Here is a 24,828-nt window from a genome sequence, read left to right on the forward strand (position 1 = left end):
CCCTTTAATTATTACTTTCTCAAATATTTTTTCGCTCAACAAATTCAAAATAATATCTGTATTCTTGTCATACGCTCACCTCACGTTTCTCATTCACAATGTCTCATTATGGGCCATAATTCATATATTCTACATAAATAATATATTCAAAATAACCCTATAATGTATTTAAAATTAAATGAAAAGTCAATAATTGAAATCTAAATTTTTTCTAAAAGTAATTATTTTACAGTAACTAATTTGTAATTAGATTACATACAAAAGTGTGTACAACTATATATATATACATTTAAAATAATTTTGCGCTTCCAATTTTAACCCTTCTGTTTTGGAGAAAAAAATAAATACAATTTTTGTTTGGGTCAAAAAAGTCCACAGACATCCATTAAAAAGCTTCCCAAATATCATAAAGATTTGGGCATGGTCAATTTTGACTTGGGCCAGTAAGCAACTATCTTGTAAATATTTGGCTATGCCCTAGCAACAACCCACTGTAAAAAAATCCCTGATAATTCTCAAGTAACCACCTAAACACCCTGACATTGCATAAATAAAACAAGTATTACTGAAATGTAATAAAAGTATGTTTACTTTATTCATTTTTTAATTGTTGTGGAGAATCCAAATGCATTTTAACCAAAGATTTAATTCAGATTATTCCACGATTCCATGTTATTAAGTGTTAAATGGATCAGAAATAACCCAAACATAGTAGGAAGATTAAATGTGTGCATTAGCATTAACCTTTCAGCTTCTTTTGTAACTGTCTAGTCACTGAACGCATTTAAACATATTTTCTCCTTTTTATGTAATACTTCATATTTCAATACTGCATAGTATTTTTATGATTAGACTGACACAGAATTTAGCTTCTAAATGAAATATCTGACATATTAAATTCCTATATATCTTGAGCTGCAGTCAAGATTTGCCATTCTGCAGTAGTAAACAGAATGAATCACTGTGACAGCTGTGCTTTTAAAGACAAATTACAGTAGCTCTTCTTTTGGCTCTTTTTGTAGTGAAATAAAATTAACCAAGACAATGTGCAGGCCTCTGGCTGCTTTGATCTAAAATAGCATGAGGTACATTTGCCTCGGAGGGGTCACACACACACACACACACACACACACACACACATACACAGTAATCTAATGACAGATATAATCAAATTACCTCTGAAGTCTCCATCATCAATCTGTAACTGGAGACGTTATCCCAGAAAACACAATTTCCCGCACCTTCTAGGACAAAGCAGAAAAATACAGATGGCCTAACAACTTAAACAAGAAATAAATCAATTAATTTAGCTCTGAATTTTTACAATAAATGCAGAATAAGAGAAGAGTGATGTTTATTGGTGAGATTCACGCATGGATTTATAAGTTACTGGTTCAAGGTCTGTGAGTGCAAACACATTTATTTGTCCATTTCAAAACATTTCTTTCAAAACATTTCACTTTTTCTAAAGAAACTGAAAGCAAAGCAACTTTTTACAAATTTCTGGTGAAAAAAAGACAATTAAATATTGGTTGTTTATATCATAATAATCATATTTAGTCTCAGACAGCAAAAATCATGCTGTTTGATCAGAAATTGAAAACTGTTTATATATATGTGAGTTTATATACAAAAAACGTGTTTGCACTCACAGACCTTGAACCAGTAACTTATAAATCCATGCGTGAATCTCACCAATAAACATCACTCTTCTCTTATATATATATAAGGTTATTAAGGGTCACAGTTTGATATCATGGGGTGATTGACCTTTGGAACCCTGGGGCACATGTGTTTCTACTGAAGGGGTGCTTCAAAACACATTTTAAATGATTACTTTTTATTATAATTTGTATTTCTTGTTTTTAAGTATTTTATAATGGACTTTTAGGTTAAACATAATGTCTGTAATGTCCTAATATTCCATTTGATTGTGACTGATTATTATTTATTTATTCAAAGATTACATTTACTTTTTAATGTAATTATTTATTAAAAAAATATTTACTACATGTATTTGTTTATTTATTTTATTATAAATTTCATTTGAACATTGTTTAAAGCGGTAACTGCATGGAAACTGTTTGTTTATTTGCTTGTGCTCAATAGATCTCTGTCAAACAAAAAAAGCTTTTAAAAGTTGTGCCTGCTTTGGCTGGGTTGGAACAGTCCTCTGAAAGAAGCCTCTGTTACGGAAGGACCGTTGCCCATCATGCACCCCCCTAGAGTTTCCCCTGACACATTATTCAGATAGGCGGGACAGAGAAGCTGTAGAAATCATCCGGTACTTGTAGTAGTACATATGTTGACAGAGCTCTTCTAGTGAAACGTTGCATTTCTGCGATTTACACAACAACCTGGACTGTTTTTGAAAGATTACCCCCTTCGCATTTTACATTCAACATGGGGAAAATTGAAGGCGGAATGAAGTGCGTGAAATATCTCCTCTTCATATTCAACTTTATATTCTGGGTAAGGATTGAAGTGGTCTAATAATTTATTTATACAACATTATATATGGTATTTTACTGTAATGTGCTATCTGATATAATCTTATCTTAAATGCATAGCTAAAATAAATTCATGTGCACTTTGCAAGTGCCTAAATAGCATGCGTAACAACAGCGCAGTTGTTTCTTTAATCCATAATAAAGAACTGTTACACTCGCGCAACATCAAGCTAAGCAAATCATATTTTCGTTATTATCTATAAATCGCGTTTACTCCCTTTATGATGGATTTGGAAAAACTGTAGGGGAGGTTGAGAGTCACTGCTACTCGTACGACTTAAATCAGATTTTCCATTGGGGAAATTCCGCCCCTTTTTCCTACACATGGCGTGTGTTTGTTTGGAGAGGAGCAGCCGGACTCTGTCTGGCGCGCTAGAGCTTATGGATATTTAATTACGCAGCGGGAACTACCGTTTAATGACGGACGGGCTTTCCCCAATAACACTCATTTACCATTTCTTAGCTGCTGTTTTTCTATTAAGCTCACGCTTTTATCATAGCGGATTTAAAATAAACTTTCCCCTGAAGTGTCTGAAGAGTTTTTGAACCTACAACCTTTAGGTTACCAGACTGGATCGTTAACCATTGGGTTTTACACTAGTTAATTTTGCAGGGTTCCCTTTTAAAAATGTGATTTCCAGGTCTTGAAAGATCATGAAAATAAATAAATTCTTAAAAAGTTATAGAAAACTTTGTTGAATATAAATGAATAGATACAGTATGCATATGTGTTTTTTTATTATCTTAAACTCAGCTTTATAATATTTCCTCAGCTAGATAATTATTTCCTAATGCTCCACTAAATTACGATTTACTTCTTTAAAATGGCACTTATATTTCTTTACTGATTACTTTATCTAAAATGTAATCACATTACTAATTACCTTACTTTTAAGTTACTTTCTAAAACACTTATCACATATTGTTTTTCCGCTCAAGAACTTGAAAATAATGTCTACATTTCCTCCTTCATTGTCGCACACATTCAGCTGTCACAGAAACACAAACAGATGTACGTGTGAACATATGAATTAATATTTTAAGTGAATTTTTAATTATTAATATTATTTTAGAAATATTTTTAACTTAAAGGTGCTATATGTAAGATTGCCAGAATGAGGACACGCAACAGGAATGACAACACTGAAAATGTCTCCAATATTTATCTTTGTTTTACTACGCCTCTGGTGGTATTTAGAAGGATGGCGAGGCTTTTTAGGTAGGGTGGATTCGGTTATCTCTGATCCAGTTCGTTTGCTGGCTTCATGGCTTCAGCACACAGTGTTATTTGCCTGCAAACTTGTTCAAATTTGGCAACCCGGTGGTGTCAAAATACTATTGTGAGTGAGCAGTGGGCGGGTTCACACAGGCCAAAACATACACAGAAATTCTGTCCGGAATGGAAACTTCAAAGTAGAATATACTGGCTGTAGCATTGTCATAGGAGAAGCCAGTATTTCAACTTGGCATGTTTTGTAATTCTATATTGACTTATAATGGTCATTTTATGATTTAGTACAGTAAAAATATTACATATAGCATCTTTAAGTAATTACCTTTGAAAGTCTGTAACTTTAATCTGAGTTATGCATGTTACTCTACTTTTTGACTAAAGTTTAACTGGATAACAGTTACTGTTAACTTAGGAATCAGTTTGCAGATTGTGCATGCAATCTCCATAAAAATATATATATTTTAAAATCCTTATTCAGTTATCTCAGACAACCAAGGCCACAACTGCCATAGAACCCCACCCCCATGTTCAGATTAGAGGTCGTTCCAAATATTGTTTTAATTTTTTTAAATAACAATTCTTAAACTTGTACACTTTACAACCCCAATCTTGAATGTTGGACTGCATCCTTGCATACGACTTTAAATGTCATGAAAATTCAATGGTCAAATGGTGCGGCAACCCCGTCTGTAAAATCACACTAAATTGAAGGTCATAAAGTAACATTTTTAAGTGTAATTTATTTTAGCTTGTTACGCATATAACATCAGTTCATGTGAATATAGCAGTGTTTAAGCATCCAAGTACTGTTCAGTCTCTCATTAAATCAAGGAACGCCTTTTATTTCCACAATAACAAAACTCTCATTAAACTTTATTACTTTTTTGTATTACATTACCAGATCCATTTAGCAAATGTTTTTTTTTTTCACAAAATGTTCTTCCATTTTTGCATCAGGATATGCAAAGCACATTTTTAAGCAAGTGATGTCCCATATTAGCCGGGATGTCCTGACTCCTGACGAACGGCAAAAAGCTCTTTTTTTTTTTTTTAAGCGCTCAAAGTGCTCCAGTGTCCCATAATCGTGTGGTTAAAAGCTTGCAACCCTAAAAAACATGCTACAGTACATATGCTGTACATAACATGGCACAGTCAGTTGGGAAGTGTATCCCCCAATAAAATGTGCTCAATTTCCAAAGTAAAAAATTAACTGGAAGTGGTATCAACCTTGATTTATTTACATTATTAATTAAATTAGTTTAAAACATTTTTAACAACACAATTGAACATATTTGTTATCATTACTTGATCTGAATGTCAAAAGACAAATAAATAAATAACGATTCATTTCCAAGATAATAAATTACACATGCAATATGATGAGGTCATGTATAGCCAGGGTGAGCTTGAAAAACTTTCAGAATTTCTCTTCTTTTCTTGCTCTCTCTCTCTCTCTCTCTCTCTCTCTCTCTCTCTCTCTCTCTCACTCTCTCTCTTTCATCCATTGCACAAAACATAGGAAGTTTTGTTTTACCTGAGCCCAAGGTTTTCGAAAATATGTCATATAAGGAAGCTCCTCCTTTGCCCAGTTTCATTCTTTCCACTCCAGCAACTGCATTGTGCATCGGTGTTGAGTGTGTTTTGAAAGAGGTTTTGTGAAAGAAATTGCCACACTATAACTTCCTCCTCTCTGAGGCTTCGATGGCACTGCTATTCTTTTCTAAGCCATCCAGATGAACACTGCTGGGCTTTAAATGTAATCTCCATTCATTTTACATCCCGTATGTAATATGATCAACATAGACCACTGTGAGGCTTGTGTAAATAGGAATGCAAGTGGAAAGACCGGCCTGAGGATTTATGGATCTAAATTTAATAAGGGGTAGTGAGATTCAATACAATACAAAAGTGAAACTAGGACAATATCAAGCCTGATAAAGAAGTATTTCACCAAAAAAATGACAATTCTGTCATCATTTACTCACTGATGCTGCTCTTTTCCATACAATGAAAGTGAATGGTGACAAGTAGCAGTCAAATTCAAAATTCCTTAAGAATAGTGTGAACATCATACCTCACATTATTGGTGGTACAGAAGAAAGTAAGTCATATGTGCTGACATGAGGGTGAGTAAATGATGATTTTGGGTGAACTATCCCTTTTAGAAGCAGACTGGGCAATCGGATAGAGAGAGGGTTAGAGATTGATGCGTGTGTGTGTGTGTGTGTGTGTGTGTGTATGAGCTAAAGAGAGACATTTGGTGTGATCATGACCTATTTAGCCAGTGAACACAAGAGCGTTGTTAGTTGATACACACACATGCAACTTCTTTTTTTATTGTTGCAGTAGTTATTTTTGTTTGATCAACATCTATTTTGAGAGTAAAAATGCAGAAAACGATCATGGCCAGCTGTAATCCCAATAATTCTGTCCTGAGATCATAGATTATCAACACTGGATTATCTGCACAGCATCTCCTCAATGCGGCTGAGATGTTCTTGCCAAGACATGATGAATTAGAGGAAAATATATATTAGGGTATATATAACCAGAAGAATCGGAATTTAAACAAAACGTTTAAATAGTCTTTCAACAGCCTTTTTTTCTCATCATAAAGCATCTCACTCACATAGAGTTTGTCCATGGAAAATGGGTGCAGTTATGACTAGACAGAATAGGAAATAAATGGAGAAGGCAATGTACAGGATAAAGCTCTCTGACCTGCCTATAAACCCCCTAATCTCTCAGATTTAATCATTTGTTTTATCTGACTGACATTATTCAGTATTCATATGCAGAACTCAGTATTCATTTGTTTACACTAGCATGTTTTTCTCTTTATAGTCTCTTGTAGCCAGACTTTTGACTATCGGCATAAAGTCAGGTCCACTAGACAAGAAGAAATTGTTTGATGGACAGTTAATGTGACCAAACAGAGTTTGATTTGTTTGTTTGTTTCGTGCGTTTAGGAACAGTTTTTTTATTTTTATAGTTGATTTATAAATCAGGGATTGGCATTAACTTTTTGGCTTTTATGAAATTTTAAAATTTTTCTTACATTTATTTAACAGTGGCAATTGTAAAGCCAAAACCGCAGGTAAGACCATGGATGGCACCTCATTACCGTGGTTAGATCAAGCTTGTCTTTCTAAAAAATAAACTATTGTATAAATTATGAAAAAAAAAACTGTGAAAGTTGTAGTTTAAGTCTAATACCAGTAAATATAATGTGAATCTAAAACATTTCACAATATCATAAAAGTTGTAATTGATGTTGGTGCATGTCACAGTGTTGTCTCCCCTTTTCCTCGTCATTGCAGTTTATTATTTCGAGGCTGTCTTGCAGTTTGAAATGTTAGACATTCTCCAAAGCGTGGTAATGTAGAAATCAAATGGGTCGCATACATTTTGTGATCTGCACCACAATATCGAGGGAAGTGTGATTAAATCCTGCAAGTGATCCGCTCCGTGCTGTCCTATCTTTGCAACACGCTGGTGTGCGCTACAGTGGTTTGTGTGAAATTACACTTTATTTACTGCACGCAAATGCGCGTGTCTGAAGGGAAGTATCTTTAGTGCTTATAAAGTGTTGATCGTGAGATCAATATAAATAAATTTGCTTCAGTGACCTGACATTGACAGAATTTTCAATGTAGGTAAAACCCTGAAAATATCACCTGCCAAAGTGGCTAGTAAGATGAAGGGAGTTCTACCCGCATTTAACTGGTGGGCAGGAATTTATATCAAGCCCTGATCACAACAACCGACCGGCTTGTAAAACAATTCATTCAAATAATTGCACAGCAGTGTGGGTCCATGACTTTCTGTACAGAAAACACTGAAGGAATTAACTGATTTAAATTAAATTCTGCAGTCAAAATACAGTCATCTCAATCGGAATCTGTGTAAATTCGTGAAATTGTGAATTTTGAGCGATCGATTTTCGGTGAAGAATTTCCCCTTGAGTATTTCACATGGAGTTCAAATTTGGTGAACTTTGACAGGCGAATTTGCTGCATTGACCATCATTGATAGGAAATTGCTTTGTTTGTCAATAGTTTTGGCACCCGTCCCATAAAATATGGGATTGTCCTGTATTTAAAGAGGAAATGATGGAATATACTGTATATCCAATGTGTAGTATCTAGAAATTAAGTTTGTTACAACATTGGCTTATATGGGGCTTTTCCATGCACGGTACAACTCGACTCATCTCGACTCTGCTTGCTTTTTTGGGGTTTTCCACTGTGGATAGTACCTGGTACCTGATACTTTTTTTAGTACCAACTCGTTTGAGGTTCCAAGCGAGCCGAGCCGATACTAAATGTGACGACAAAATCCTGCAGATCACTGATTGGTCAGAAAGAATCGTCACTACCAGCATTACTGGATTTCCGACACGCAACATCTAGTCTCTCTGGAAGTGTATCAGCTGTTGGCCGCACACGGCTACCACCGGATTTACCAACAGTGTAGGGAAAAGTAAAAAAATTTTTTAAAGTGACTACAGAACCTCTTTTTAAGTGGTTTGACCAAATGGACGCTATCTCAACTGGCGAGCAATGGGAGGGAGAGGGCACTGGACTGGCATTGATCCATGATGGAGGATGGTATGTTTTGTTATGTTAACTCTATACTCTGCTTGAAAGCTTCACTTTATTCAGTTGACCAGCTACTGGAAGCTTCTAAAACAACCAGGCCAATTTAACTGTTACACTTGTGTAAAATCACCATGCAACAACTGCTTTATGCAGCACAATGAGCTAGTAGCTAACAGCTAGCAGTCGTGGTATTGTTTTTGTTATTTTCTCAGAAATGTAAAGCGAGTAGAGTTGAGATGAGTCAAACCGTAACATGCAGTGGAAAAGTGCCAATAGAGATCAGCCAATGTATGGAACACTGAAGCCATCTACTGAACATGGTTATTTCATGTAATTGTTGTTCTATTTCATTGTGACAGAGACGGTTAAAACATAGTGGAAGGAGTCATGGTCTCTCGCATCATATCGAGACTCTTGCATTGATTTTGTCACACGTGACCCTGACCGATGATATGTAGGAAGCCATATCTGTTTCCGTCTACATACCTTTGGAGGTTTGCCAACATCGACTTGCTAAATTGGACCTTTATTTTCAGAATATTCCCCCACCAACCAGGTCCTCAACTCAACAGATTAGCAGTAAGCTACTAGATATTAAGGCTTAAGGGCCTTCAAATAAAAGACGGACCTCCTCTGCTATATTAGCTCAAGTGGCTGAGCTTACAAACACCGTTCATGGCATTCAAGACTTATTGGCGGCCAAAGAGGTAACCGAGTTACCACGAGGACATACTAAGTAGTGAGAATTGGGCATTCCAGACTGTAGAGAAAAGGGGATTTATTTTTAAAGATTGCACTAACCAGTGCTTCGAATCTCTTGCACCATCCAGTCTCCCGGCCAGAGGATAACTTAATGTCACGCTGTCCTGACATCACTGAGGTAGTTTTTTCTGCCTTTCGATCAGCTCCCTCATCAAGGTCTGATTGTGTGGTGCGTATGCTAGCAGCAATGGCTGAAGCCCAGGAAATGGGCCTTGGTAATACGCCTCCAGTAGAGCCATGTACATCTTCCTTGGTGGTGTCTCCAGATGAGGCCCTTAGACAAGACAACTTATTGCCTTTACTTTTACAATGCAATTACTAATGTTTATTTTTAATTAACCACAACTTAAAAGTTAAAGTTCTGCAAACTTAATATATTTATACAACTTAAAAAATAGATATGTTTTTGAAATCATGAATATGCTTTGTATTAACTTGTTTTTTTAAGTCATGTTAACTTTTTCCTTGAAAAAAGTTTCCTTAACTTTTATGTGAAAATTGAGCAACTTAAACATAAAGAAAAAAAATAAGCAAACCGCATGTAGTAAACATATTTCATATAAAAAATACAAGGTACAATTATTGACAAAACATGAGGCACAACCCTGAAAAATAAAAAAAACACACTTGACAGCGACAGGATTAATTGTCTTCAGTTGCGTTAGTGTTGCACATCCTTCAACATTAAATCCTTATAAAGCCACCTGTCTTTAAAACTATTTGGGATACTCAGATCCAATGTATATATCAGTCCAAACCTAAAAGAAATCAGAAAAGACTGGGCAGGTGGCTAATGGCTTCACTTTCAAGAACAATGACATTTCTGACCAGATTATAGTGAATTGCAGCATCTGTGAGTTCTCTGACCACCAACTGGTTAATATCTAATACTTGGCTCTTCTGAATCTTCAGCCCTGAAAAGTAGAAATGGAAAAAAGTGGCAAAATAAAGAACAATTTATTAAAATCTGTTTCAAAATACATACCTTCATAAAAGAATAGTTCACACAAAAATGATGTCATTATTTACTCACTTGTTCCAGACCAGTATGACTATTTCTTCCATGGAAGACAAAAGCTTTGTGTTGTTGTTGCTGCTGTGTTTTATAAATCATCTTCTTTAAAAGGATAGTTCCCCCTCATGCCATCCCAGATGTTTATGACTTTCTTCTGCTGAACACACATTAAGATTTTTAGAAGAATATCTCAGCTCTGTTGGTCCATTCAATTCAAGTGAATGATAGTTGATAAAAGTAATCCATTCGACTTTGGTGGTTTAATCAATGTCTTCTGAGATGATCCAGTTGGTTTTTGGGTGAGAACAGACCAAAATAAAACCCCTTTTTCACTGTGTGAAAATGTGTGTTTGGTAGATTCTGGTTTGTAAAGCACTACTCAGCAAACACCTGAAACTGAGAGATAAGAAAGGCTAATTACATTCACAATGGATTGAAAGACATCCCTACAAATGATCAAACTTGTGCATGTACACAACAGTTAATGTAGCCCGTTTAGATCAAATAAAGAAATATGGCTATTTTACAGTAAACACACACACACACACACTTGTTTCCTCGGAATCTTGTACCATGCGAATGACAAAAATACATCCAGCTTGTTCAAACTAGGGCGGGAAACTAGCCCAAACAAGTCCTATTAAGCTCTCAATATTCTTTAGAATTGGGAGGAAAAAATGAATAGCATACAAGTCTATCAGTTAAATTGCACAACAGTGACCTTACAAAAAAGGATCTAAAGTATCACAGGCTAACTCCATTAAACAATAATTCCTCAAAAGCATGTGCTGCATCATTTAAAATAATATCCTAAATAAGAGGTTACTTCAGTTTCTTAAACCAGCAACTTGCTGTTATGTCTCCTTCCAACATTAAGTACTGTTAGGGATATTTATGTAGATGTATGATATTTATCTAAATATAATTCATGTGTAGTTTCTGTATTACAAAAATTATAATAGACGTAATGATTGAACTTGAGATTACTTTCTTTTGAATCCACTCAGACAGCAGCGAACATCTCATCTTAATGTACTTGCTCTGATGTGCACATCACGTCAAAATATGAATTGATTCTTTCAATACACATTATTGAACATTTTGTTCATTCAGGCCAAATCCTTTTTAACTGGTGTTATACGTTGCATTTTGAAATTACAGAGATAGGGGAATGTAGTGATGGGTAATTTATGCTTGATTTACATGTCGTATAAATGTAAGGAAGCCTAAAACAGAGTTATTAACTATATGGTTTTACACAGGTTTTAATAAATTGAAATGCACTTATTTAACCATAAAATCTTTAAATGAAAACAAATGTAGTTATAAAGTGAGTCAAAATCTGATCAAATGCAGTTTTTAATTGTCTCATAAGATAGTCAGTACCTGTGTTTTTTCAGTTGATGTATGTAAAGTGGTTGTTATCCAGAATGACAAAATATTTATTTCTTTAGTCATATATTTTATTGCAATTATGTTTAATTGCAATACATTTGTTATGGCGATATATCACTGTCAAATGACAATGAAATATCGCCATAACAAAAATTTTTGTCAGTAAAGAATACTTTATTTTTATGGTATTTTTGTTCAAATTGTTATTTAAAAGCTGTTAAAAAACAGATATTTAATGTGTTCCATTAATGCAGAATTTTTTTGTTAAGTCACACGACACATTTCGATAAACAGTTTATTTAGAAATTATAGGAAGTAATGTCAAATGTATTAGTAAAACTGTAAATATATATATATATATATTACAGTGCATGTTAATATGAATAGATCAATGCATTTCTAGGCACTGTGCACTTGTAGCTTTCCCCTGAATAAATTCAATATCCTACATAACCAGAAAAAAATGTACTTGACATCTGGATATATGCCAAGCTATAACGCTCTTCTCCATCATTTGATCAGTGTTTGACGAATTACTTCTGATTTGATGTGTTGAAAATGTTCACAAACATCTCTTTAAATAAAATTCACTTTGCTAAAAACCTCTCATGCATATTATGAGATTTACTAAACCATTAAAATCAAAGAGAATAATGTTTGTTAGAAAATATCTTTGACTGTATGTTTAGAGTGAGCCATACTCCCATGATGTGTGTTGAACATGAGAGCTACATTCATTATTAATACCACTGTCAGATTGTACAGTGGTACTATCAGCAATTGACAGGAAGACATGAGTGTGTGAGGTCAGAGTTAAAGTGCCCAATAAACCTGTTGAAGTCAGTGTTGATGATGTGTTTTGGATGCTGGTTGCTATAGTTGCTACATAGAACATGCTGGTTGACCAATATTTTTGACTGGTGAACAGCTTTGCTGGTCCACCAGCTAGATAATTCTTAATTTGAAAAAGAATGGGACATTAGAGAAGGAAGAGGACACTTGATGTAAGATAGTGCTCCTGTTAGTGATGCTAATAGGAGTGGTTTTGCAGGAAACCGCATAAGAGCTTTGAATGAGTTCGTGTGTGCAGGGATGTTTGCGGCTGTGTGTGATGTGCGCACTTAGTGTGTCTCTAACTCTTTGTGTTGTTTTTACAGTTTTTATCGAACACTTATCTAACCCACACCCTAACCCTAAAAGAAGTTGTTTTGTGTTGTCGGAACTATATATTTTTTTAACTTGTTTTATAAATTGATTTTACAAATGAGGATGTCCCCAAATGTTCTTAAAGGAAAGCCTTTTCAAATTTAGCTCGCTTTTAGATTTAGAGACTAACTTTAGCCAAGTACACAACACACACACACACACACGCACACTAATGTGTCAGATTATCAAATTCTCAGATGGTAAAACCTTGGTTCACTTTAAAAGTTGAAATGTGCAGTTCATTGTAGATATTTCTATTAGGTTGAAATGACTTTTGTTGGTGTATGGCAGGATGTCAGGCCTTTAATAATAACTAGTACATTTAGATGCAGGGGCATAGATTCTGGGGGGAATTTATTTTAAATTCCAGGGGCCAGTATTTATACCTTGATCGATGGAAACATGGAAATGCTTCACGCTGCAATAGTGTACCACGTGAACACTTTTGACATGGAAAACTTTCCTGAGCTGACTGCTTTCTATATTCCACTAGAGATCTAATCAGCTTTTCCTGAGTTTCAGTTGAGTTTCTTTCTCACTTTTTTCCTCTTTGTTTCATAATGGCTCTGTTTAAAATGTTCCACCTTTTAAAATATATTCTCAACATGTAATTTATTATTATTATTAATTAAAGAGTATGACACATGATACATCTAATTAGACAAGTTTATAATGATTTTAACTGGCCCTTTGGAACCTGAAAACATCCAATGAGAGTCTGGCAATTTAACCATGGCCTATTTCTTTATTATACAAATGAAAACTGTATTTGTTGCTGAAGTGGAATTACACATATAAATGTATTTTTTTAAGGAGACCATAAAACTCCCAATAAACCATACATTTAAAACCTCCCAACAATGACCCAACAGACAGTTTTAAAAGTGGAAACTGGCCTCAACTCGATCATTACTTCTATGTAATAAAATACAGTTAGTGTTAAACTGTCTTTCCCAATTGTTTACATTTTCTTTACTTTTCTTGCATTGCTATGGTATCCTTAAAAAATAAATAATTTGTTTTATTAGAATTAAACCTAAAACAGGTGGGGAAAAAATCTTTAAATACATTTCAGATTTCTCTGAATTAAATTTCTCTGAAATTAAAATGCTTATTGTTCTACTGATAATTAGATTTATTTACTGTAAAATAAATCAAATAATTAAGAAAATGATGTTATTAAAACTCTCTAAGGATATTGTAAAGACGCCTCATATAAAAAGGGATCTTAATAATATACACACATCTTTCTACATATAACATTATACTGTAAATAATCTTATTTTGTTATTGTATATTCACATGCTATATTTTGCGTACTGTATGAACAATATATAAAATAACAGTTTTTATAATGCAACATTATCAGTTCATATATAACAGAAAATATATGAATGAATACATTTTGGGGGATATTATTGAAATAGAACACTTGATCATTGTCTTGTACAATGGAGTGTGTCACATGCAGACAGTTGGTCTTTTGTTCCAGTGGGGAGATAAACTCTGATGCCCAGAGGAGATCGCAGAGGGGGGATGGGACGCAGGGTGGGGCAGTGCACTGATGTCAGGCTAGATGATGTTACTGTGCAGTGGGGTTACTGAGTGTTTGAGGGGTTACATTTCACATGGGGGGTTGCGTCATGAGACAGCTGTAGGACACCGGAGAGGGTGAGGAAACGGTAGCTTGTCTTGCATCATGCTCCTGGATTTATTTTTAACCAGTACAATGGGGTCCAAAAGTGTGTGACAACAAGTGAAAGTGCTTTTATTTAGTATTTTTCTAATTTAATACAAAGAGGGGGGTTGGGGGGGTTATCCCTATTTTAGTGGAATGACCTCTAAATTATTACCTCAAATGGTGGAAGGAGTCCAAGTGTATAGGTTTGGTTAAAAATCCTGCAGATTTCCCCCCAAAATCAGCACAGAAAATGCAGAATGAGTCTGCAGATTACATCTGAGCCTGATTTTTGAGCCAAATCTAAGGCCATGCAGGAAAGGTCTTTTAAATGAGCTTGTCAGATGAAGTTCTGTCAACAGTAATTAGAGCTAATTTAAGAGCGACGGAGGCAGGTTCTGAAGTATTAAACCTGAAATCTTCAGCCTGTTTTTCCCTTCATGGTTTGGCTTTATGCCATTATTTCTAACTCTTGACAAGCGAAGCTTTAGATTTAAGACCTGAAAGATCCTGCCAGAGTGGAAAAATATCTGTGCCACCTCTCCATAACTTCATAACAGAGAAAACAGAGGAGAAAGAGATAGTCAGGTGTCAGACACAAGTTTCAGTCTTAGTTTTAGTCAAATAAAATTGTCTTTATTAAGATGCTAGCTGTATTTGGCAATATGTGATTGTCATTTTGCACGTATCATCTGTTAGGGGTATAACAGTTATGACCCGATCAGATATGGAGAAAGAAAACCACCAGGAGTCAGAAGTTCAATCAAAGAATCCAAAATTTACTGAAGAATAGTTTGCAGTGAAATTGGTAGAGCCAGGCGGCAAAGTCTCACAAGGAGATCGAAAGCTAACTCGTACCTTACACAAAATTTTACATCAATTATACCATTTGCAAGGACGTATGTTCTATTATTTAACTCCTGATTGGCTAACAGAGCATAAAGTCACAACATATAGATAGCTATAGCACATCAACATTAATCAGCGCAATTGTCGTCCTGGCCTGAGATTTACATCTGAAGTGACCTTGCAGATGGTCTCGGGCGTCTTCGAGTCTGCCTGCTGTGTCTCCCTGGGTTCAAAACCTGGGTAGAAGGTCAATACGCACACACGAAACACTGACGAACGACAGTTCTTCTCTGGGCACAAGGGAACCAGAGCACACATTTATCAGGTCATTTTAACCAAAACAGTGCGATAAGAAATATTCACCCCTCAGGCAAAGGAGAGGAAAGAAATAATAAGAGAAAATTTACACTTCTACTTATTCAAGTAGTATTGCATAGGACTTTAAACCATATACTTAATCATAGAAAAGTAACGATCAAACACAGAACATATGTTTAACATTCTCCCTGCCCCCTCTCATCACAGCTAAGCTTATCCCCAAAGGACCTTCAGACTACGGGCAGGACAGAGAGAGAGACTCTCTGGAATGTTCCTTAAAAGACACTAGTTAACATTCCAACACACATATGATTCAAAGTATATTTCAGTTATGCATAAGAAAAATAAAATTGATTATGTGATCATGCATATAGTTAATTCATCATTTTATTAAAGAAGTTAAGCAACAGAATATAGATAGATATTGATATAAAAGGATATATATATATATGTATTGATATATCTGAAGAGACAAGGGATTTCGACCCTCACCCTTCACATCATATAGTACATTTACATTTATTCATTTAGCAGAAGTTTTATCCAAAGCGACTTACAAATGAGGAACATATCAAGCCATTTGTCATACAAAATTCAGCAATATCTGCAGTATTGCTCTGCAAGTTCTCAAAGTGGCTGTATTAGTATAGAAACTAATGTAAAAGAAAGAGAAAATATGTTAGTGCATTTAGTGTGGATTACTTAAGTGCTTTCTGTACAGATGTGTTTTCAGCTGTTTCTTGAATGGTGAGATGGTTTCAGCAGATTGTGTGGAAGTTGGAAGTTTATTCCCCCGCTGAGGAACAGAGAAAGTGAATGATTGTTGTGGTGAGCAGGGCAGGGCTGAGTGGCTTCTGGGCAGAGCGAGACCGCTGTGGCACCCAGGTGAAAGTCATTCACCACTTATCTTCCCAGCATCGCTCTGCCCAGACACCACTCAGTCCAGTCCTGCTCACCACAATGGTAAAATAGACTTTGTTCCTCTATGCAGCGGGACCATATACATTTTAAATTTTTGCATTTGGCAGACGCTTTTATCCAAAGCAACTTACAGTGCACTTATTACAGGGACAATTCCCCCGGAGCAACCTGGAGTTAAGTGTCTTGCTCAAGGACACAATGGTGGTGGCTGTGGGGATCGAACCAGCGACTTTCTGATTAACAGTTATGTGCTTTAGCCCACTACGCCACCACCACCACCACCACCACCCCTTGGTTTCGCTTGCTCATTGACTGCAGAAAATGAGTTGTGACAAAGAATTGGAGGATTTAATTGAAGTAAGAGGTTGCTGTTCCATTGCCTGTCCTGAAGGCCAGAGTCAGAACTTTTGAATTTGAAGTTGCAAATGGCAGGCAGCTACAGGTTGCAGGCAGCTACAGGTTACCAGTGGAGTGAAATCAAGAGTTGGGTAACTTAAGCTCTCTTTGGCTGATTGATGGCCAGACATGCTGCTGCGTTCTAGACCATCTGCAGTGGCTTAATCTTGCTAGCTGGGAGGCCGGCCAAAAGAGCATTACAGTAGTACAGTGTTGAGGTGACCAGAGCTTGGACTTGGAGCTGTGCAGTATATTCAGATAGGAAAGGTCTGATTTGTCTGATTGTATAAAGAGCAAATCTGCCAGACTGGGTGGTTGATGAGATGTGGTCAGTGAAGTTTAGCTGTTCATCCACCACCACTCCCAGGTTCCAAGCTGTCCTTGTCGCTGTTAGTCAAGTCAAGTGTTTTTTATTGTCGTTCAACCATATACAGTTAGTACATTACACAGCGAAACAAGACAATGTTCCTCCAGGACCATGATGCTACATAAAACAACATAGGACAAACACAGAACCACATGAGACTTCACAGACTAAATACAATTCCTACATAAAGTGCCCTCTGAAGGGCTTTGTGGTCCGAAACGGTGCAAGTCCCAAACCAGGCAGTGATGCAGCTGCTCAGGATGCTCTCAATAATCCCTCTATAGAATTTAGTGAGGATGGGGGGTGGGTGATGTGCTTTTCTCAGCCTTCGAAGAAAGTAGAGACGCAGCTGGGCTTTCTTTGTAATAGAGCTGGTGTTGAGGGACCAGGTGAGATTCTCCACCAGGTGAACACCAAGAAATTTGGTGCTCTTGACAATCTCCACAGAGGAGCCGTCGATGTTCAGCGGAGGGTGGACACTCTGTGCTCTCCTGAATTCAACAACCATCTCTTTTGTTTTGTCCACATTCAGAGCCCTGTTGTTGGCTCTACACCAGTCCTTAGTTTAGTTGAACCAAGATGAATAATGAGGTTGTGGTCAACAGACGGGTTGGCTGGAATCAGGAGGAGTTCGTCTTGGCCAGGTTTAGCTGCAGGTTCCGTTTCTTCATCCAGGCCGAGATCTCAGAGAGGCAGGCAAAGATACAAGTGAAGACGGTGGGGTCATTAGGCTGGAGCGACAGTTAGAGCTGCGTCTCATCTCCAAAGTAGTGGTAGGAAAAGCTATGTACCTATGTAGTGTAAATTGAGAAGAGGAGGGGTCTGAGCACTGATCCCTGAGGAACACCAGTGATTAGGCTGTGTTTTGGACACTCTCCTCTCCAAGAAACCTTGAAGGATCTGCCTTTGATGACTCAAGCAATCCAAGTGCAGCTCTTGTGATGCCCAGGTCAGAGAGAGTAGACAGGAGAATCTGGTGGTTCATGGTGTCATTAGCAGCAGACAAGTCAAGGAGGATGAGGACAGATATTTGGAGTTAGCTCTCACCAGTCACAGGGTTTCAGCTACTTACAAGAGGGCAGTTTTCGTTGAGTGGCCTTTTTTTTAAGCCAGACTGATGTTTGTCGAGTTTTTCTGTGAAATATATTAAAGTATAGTATGAAAGAAAATTGATTATTTTGTGCAGTCCCACAGTAACATGATATTGTTATTATTCCTCTGGGATTGTTCTTTCTTAACTCCTTAGGAGATAGAAAATAGACACAATTAAGCCCCTTTCACACCGCCAGCAACATCGTGCAAGACTGCAACATGATCCCATTCATTTTCAATGAGAGCACATCAACTTCCCATGACATGAGCTGCCGCGGCCATTGGCGACAGAGATCGCCATGGAGAACTTAATACAAATGACACGCAACATTCGCAAGTGATCAATAATGAGAGTGAAGACAGCGTAGCTCACATCATCATCTCCTTGCAGACTGGAGACAACTGTTGGCAAGATGCAGGAGAAGTTTCAGCATCGTGAGAGATTTTTACTGCTCTGTATCATTTGTTTGTAACCACATGCATAGATGTAATAAAACAATGATACTTGGAAATGTCAGTAACGGTCCGCATTCTGAGTTTGATTCATTCATGATAGATTGATTGTCTTGTTTATGATTTATATTGATATAATGATTGTATTGTTATTGATTTAATGCACTGAGCACTGCTGCACATTATATAAAACACTCTACACTGCAGAATGTAAATTTTTAGTGACAAGTGAACTGATTCCTTGTCAAATTGTTATGATATATTAATTTTACCGGTATTAGGTCTCAGCTGTGATAACATTTTCAAAAGCTATGGCCAGACTTGCAATCCTCCAATAACTTTACATTGACAAACAGAAGGAACTCCCAATAGTGGTGTGAACGGGGCTTTAAGACAATTGTTGATGTACAGTAAGAGTTTAGAGCTACACGTATTATATGGATAACATTACGTTGAAAATTAAAAACACAGAATCGCATCATAATCAGGACATTTTAGCAAAAGTCTGCATGTGCTCTATTTAATGTCATTGCTTTCAGACTGATCTCACTGTGAATTCGGCAACAGTAGGTTGAACGTTTTTCAGCTGAAATCGGTCTGCGCTTACTGAAATTTAAACCACTGCCCCCAGTGGCTGAAGCCGGAAGTGTTGTTAAACATACAGGCACATGTGATCTCCAGTTTGTGCATGAATTGTACACTGATTGCTGCCAAATGCTATTTGTATTGTTATTTGTAAATGATGTAAAACAGTCAACAGGAATTCATATTTTATTAACTCCACCCCCTAACCTAAACCCCAACCTTAAACCTATCCATCAGTGGAGTAAAAAGATAATTTTTAGAGTGAAAATACAATCTCTGAATCACACTGAGCATTGTTTATGTGAATGTGATCCAGCAGGAAAATGTGTTAATGCTTGAATATGCTATAAATGTCTGATAGGGGATGGCTCTTTTCAGTAATTCTGTTGAATGGGGTTGATTTCAGGGTGCATAAACTTTCAGAAGCAACTTGTCAATTAGCATGTTATTGCTTTTCGGAGAAACAATTGAGACATTCAAATACTTTTGTGATTTTTCTCTCCTACGGGGTAATTGTTCTCATTTTATCTAGCTATTATAAATCAATATTAGATGTAAATGTTCAACTCAAATGAAAGGCTTTAAAATGAGCTTTGACAGATAAATCAATATTAGATGTAAATGTTTAACTCAAACGAAAGGCTTTAAAATGAGCTTTGACAGATAAATCAATATTAGATGTAAATGTAATAGAAAATGTTTTATGTTAAAATACTTTCTCCTATCCCAGTTTAATGTACAAAGACTACTATAAGTGAGTCGAAGACTGACTTCCCGAACAGTGTAAACCCTGCGGTGCTTGCAAAACATTGCTCTGATTATTTGAGTTAATGGTTAAGGTTTTGGCTGGTTAGATTCCAGTTAGCCCCTGCTGGTATGATGTCGCAGCTGCACCATTATGCGAGCAGAAAGCATCTTTCTCCATTGACGGACATTTCAAAGGAGCTGATGGTACTCTCTGGTGCCTCTAGTGGTACAGAAATTACACACTTTACATTTTAACTTTATTTTGGATAGATTTGTCAAAAGATCTTTTTCTATTTCTCTTTCTGGCAGCTTATGGGGTCACTGGTTCTGGCTGTGGGTCTCTGGCTGAGACTAGATCGAAATATTGTTACACTGCTGGGGGAAGACGGTCCTGAAACCTTCTTTATCGGTAAGTGGTCAGTGCAAAATATTTCATTCTGCATGCAAATAACCTGTATGTGCAACTCCTTCTTGCAATGAAAGAACCCAGGGAAGAGTCTTTCTCTAAACATTTAGCAGTCAATATCCACCATCAAAATGTTGATTTAGTCCAATAGCTTGGCTTATTCAAATATAGTTCCTAAAAGCAGAAATAAAGGTAAGACAGACAGACAGACAGACAGACAGACAGACAGAGAGTGTTTATTGGTGCAGGATGGAAAAGTCAGGGTTGCTCAGAGTGACAAAGTTTCCATGTCCTACTGGCGAGCCCTGGTGAGAAAGTTCATGTTTATTTAAGTGGTTGGGTGTTTTTGAAAACAGGAAGTGACATTAGATACAAAGCACGCATAAATGGAGTAAACCACAAGCCTGCTGTCTGCAGTGCCAACACTTCAACCAGGCTGGGATGTCGTCATAATGTCTGAGGATACTTATTTTTCAGAGCAATATTAATGTAGTAAAAAAAAAAATTCTTAATTAGGGTAACTGCTTTAAACAGTATTTGAACATGTCTCCAGTAAGACTAGGAAACACAAATTGTAAGTATATATATATATATATATATATATATATATATATATATATATATATCTCTGAAGGTGTCCTGTGGTATCTGGCTCCAAGATATTAGCAGGTGATCCTTCAAGTCCTGTAAGTTGCGAGGTGGAGCCGCTGTGGATCAGACTTGTTGGTCCCGCACATCTCACACATGCTCAGTCGGATTGAGATCTGGGGAATTTGGAGGACAGGCCAACACCTTGAAATATTTATTATGTTCCTCAAACCATTCCCGAATAATGTGTGCAGTGTGGCAGGGCACATTATCCTGCTGAAAAAGGCCAATGACATCAAGGATTCCCATTGCCATGAAGGGGTGTACCTAGTCTGCTACGATGTTGAGGTAGGTGGCACGTGTCAAATTGACATCCACATAAATGGCTGGACCCAGGGTTTCTCAGAAGAAAATTGCCCAAAGCATCACACTCGCTTCACCGGCTTGTCATCTACCCATGGTGAATCACTTCCCCAAGTAAATGGCGCACATGCACCCGGGCATCCACGTAATGTAAAAGAAAATGGGACACATCGGACCAGGTGACCTTCCTCCACTGCTCCATGGTCCAGTTCTGACACTCGTGTTCCCATTGTAGGCACCTTCGATGGTAGACAGGGGTCATCATGGGCACTCTGACCGGTCTGCGGCTATGCAGCCCATACGCATCAGGGTGCAGTGCAATGTGTGTTGTGATACATTCCTCCTGTAACCAGCATTAAAATTGACTTGTGCCACAGTAGATCAACATTATTCACTTCACATGTGAGTGGTCATAATTATTTGGCTCATCAGTGTATACAGTATATGTATAAATAAATAGTGGCCGGCTTGGTATGGAGCTCTACAGTTCTTTTCCTGTGTTTAGTCATTTATTTCCAATCTGAATTTACAATCCAATCCAAGTTTTTGATTATTCGGACGTTCTTTTGGACATTTTAGTCGGAGGAGCTGCGGTGCTGTACAAGTTTAAAGACGCAAATTTGGGAAGTGAGTGGCACGCTTGTCAAATACCGAACTGCGCTGCCTAGCATCCATCTAGGAATCTCCGCTCTCTTCCTAACAAAACGGATGAATTACTTCTCCTCACCCGCAAAACTAAGGACTTTGCAAATTCTGCTGCATTGTACTTCACAGAAACCTGGCTGAGTGAAGATATGTGAGGATATGTTCATTTATAAAAGTATTTGTTCAACATACGTACAACAATGACAAACAGCATTTGTGGTGAGCAGGGCGGGCCAAGTGTCATCTGGGCAGCGCGAGGCCGGTAAGATAAGTGGTGAATGACTTCCACTGTGGTTTACAGCAAAACTCAGATAAATTTGCCAAGCCAAAGAGGACGCTTATAGACGTGGGAATAAAGTCTTATACAATCAAGCCAAAAACAGACTGACAAAGGAGATTAGAGTGGCTAAAAGAAGCTATTATGAAAAGCTGAAAAGCAAGTTCTCATCTAACAACACTGCATCAGTGTGGAGAGTTCTGAAGGACATGGCCAACTACAAGACCCACTCAACTCTTTAGGGAATCAACAACTGGCTGATGATCAGAATGTGTTTTACTGTATATTTGAAAAGCCCAGTCTCACACCCCACACCTGCTCCAACCTTCATCACACAAACATTTACGCCTCCTGCAACCCCCCACCTCCCCTCTCCTGCTACTCAACCTGCACTTAGGATCTGTGATGAGGATGTATGCCGGGTCTTCCGAAAACACAAGATAAGGAAAGCACAGTGCCCCGATGGTGTTTCACCCACTTGTCTAAAATCATGTGTTGACCAACTGGCCCCCATCTTCACACAGATCTTCAACAGATCACTGAGCACTATTAAGTTCCCAGCTGCTTCAAACACTCCACAATCATCCCTGTCCCAACGAAACCCAAAATCACAGGACTTAATGACAACAGATCCGTTGCTCTGACATATGTGGTCATGAAGCCATTTGAAACTGGTGTTTCCCACCTTAAGGACATCACTAAACCCTTTCTGGATCCCCTGCAGTTTGCTTATTGAGCAAACAGGTCTGTGGATGATGCAGTAAATATGGGACTGCATTACATACTTCAGCATCTAGACAGACCAGGGACTTTTGCAAGGATACTATATGTTGACTTCAGTTCTGCTTTTAACACCCTCAACCCTGCTCTCCTTTGGACTAAATTAACCTAGCTCTCTGTTCCCACCTCAATCTTTTGGTGAATCACCAGCTTTCTTAAAGCAGTTAGTGAGATTGGGGAAATTCACCTCCAGCACATGTACAATCAGCACCACCCCCTACAATTTGAAAAAGGCCCAGCAGAGGCCCAGCTGAGGAAGTTCAACCTGCCACAGGCGCTGCTGATACAGTTCTACTCAGCTGTCATTGAGTCTGTCCTCTGCACTTCAATAACTGTCTGGTTTGGTTCAGCTACTAAGTCAGACATCAGAAGACTTCAAAATATAGTTTGGACTATTTGCTGAGAGGATTATTGGTGCTCCGCTACCCACCCTGCTAGATCTGTACACATCAAGAGTGAATTTGTTTTTGGTGACATACATAATACATCCTTACAAACATTATATGGTTGCATTCTCTTTGCACTGGAAGCTTCTGTCACCTTGACAAATTCCTTGTGTGTGTAAACATACTTGTCAATAATGTTCATTCTGATTCTGATTCTGAACTTCATTCTTTCATGAAACACTCAGTCACCATTCACTTTCAATCAATCTTTTTCCTCATATTATGCAAGTTAATGGTAACTAAGTCACTGAGTTTTCATTAGTTTTCAGTTAGCAAGTATGGTGAAGACAAAGAGTCATCTTCACAGTCAGAAAACAAAGGGATAGTGCACCACACTCAGTTATTACAACTTGTTTGCCATATTTAGATATAATCCACAAACTAGCCCACATGACTACATTCCATGACCTCATTGATTCAGTATTTAGTATGTCAAAGTATGTCATAAACTTGTGAAAAACAAATTGAAATTAGTTATTTAGAGATCCCAGTGATCATCTCACTGTAATTATTTAGGCTAAAGCCATTTTTCAGATTGTGCACAAAGTAACATTGACTCACTTTAGTGACTTGATTATTGTAAAAGATTTAAGTGTACCTTAAAAGGCATGTTTTCAGGGTTCAATGCAAGTGTAAATTCAGCTAAAAATGATCATTATTTACTGATCCTTATGTTGTTCCAAACCTGTATGACTTTTCTTCTGTGAAACAAAAAAGGCAGAGGCAGAGTGCTAGGCATTTACATTTATGCATTTGGCAGACGCTTTTATCCAAAGTGACTTACAGTGCACTTATTACAGGGACAATCCCCCCGGAGCAACCTGGAGTTAAGTGCCTTGCTCAAGGGCACAACAGTGGCATCTTGGTGGTGCTGGGGCTTGAACCCCTGACCTTCTGGTCAGTAATCCTGAGCCTCAACCACTGAGCCACCACTACCCACGTAAGCGATTGTCAGCCTTTGTCACTATTTACTTTCAATATATGGAAAAAAGATGCAAGGAAAGGAATTGGTGACTGAAGGTGTCAGTCCCTCGATCTTTAAAAGCATCCCTAAAAACCAACAAACAGCTTTACTGTAATGACCTTAGAATGCAAGTTTATGAGACAAGACATTACACAATGTAAGTCTAAGAGGAAAAATATTGCACAAGAATAAATTAAATGTGCAAGGATACCAGAAAGGAACATTATGTA

At 37.3% G+C, this 24,828-nt stretch overlaps 1 protein-coding gene across 1 annotated transcript in view; it reads left to right on the forward strand.

The window, feature by feature from the left end:
- The first annotated feature begins 2,277 nt into the window (after positions 1–2,277).
- Positions 2,278–24,828, forward strand: part of LOC127618471 (tetraspanin-2-like) — a 39,014-nt gene continuing 16,463 nt past the window's right edge. Inside the window, exons 1-2 of the mRNA XM_052090935.1 lie at positions 2,278–2,472; positions 20,439–20,538. Of these exons, the coding sequence (XP_051946895.1) occupies positions 2,404–2,472; positions 20,439–20,538 (169 nt within the window). The 5' untranslated portion in view covers positions 2,278–2,403. The remainder of the gene's footprint in view (positions 2,473–20,438; positions 20,539–24,828) is intronic.

The sequence above is a fragment of the Xyrauchen texanus genome, chromosome 25 (genome assembly GCF_025860055.1).
Source record: "Xyrauchen texanus isolate HMW12.3.18 chromosome 25, RBS_HiC_50CHRs, whole genome shotgun sequence".
Lineage (NCBI taxonomy): Eukaryota > Metazoa > Chordata > Actinopteri > Cypriniformes > Catostomidae > Xyrauchen > Xyrauchen texanus.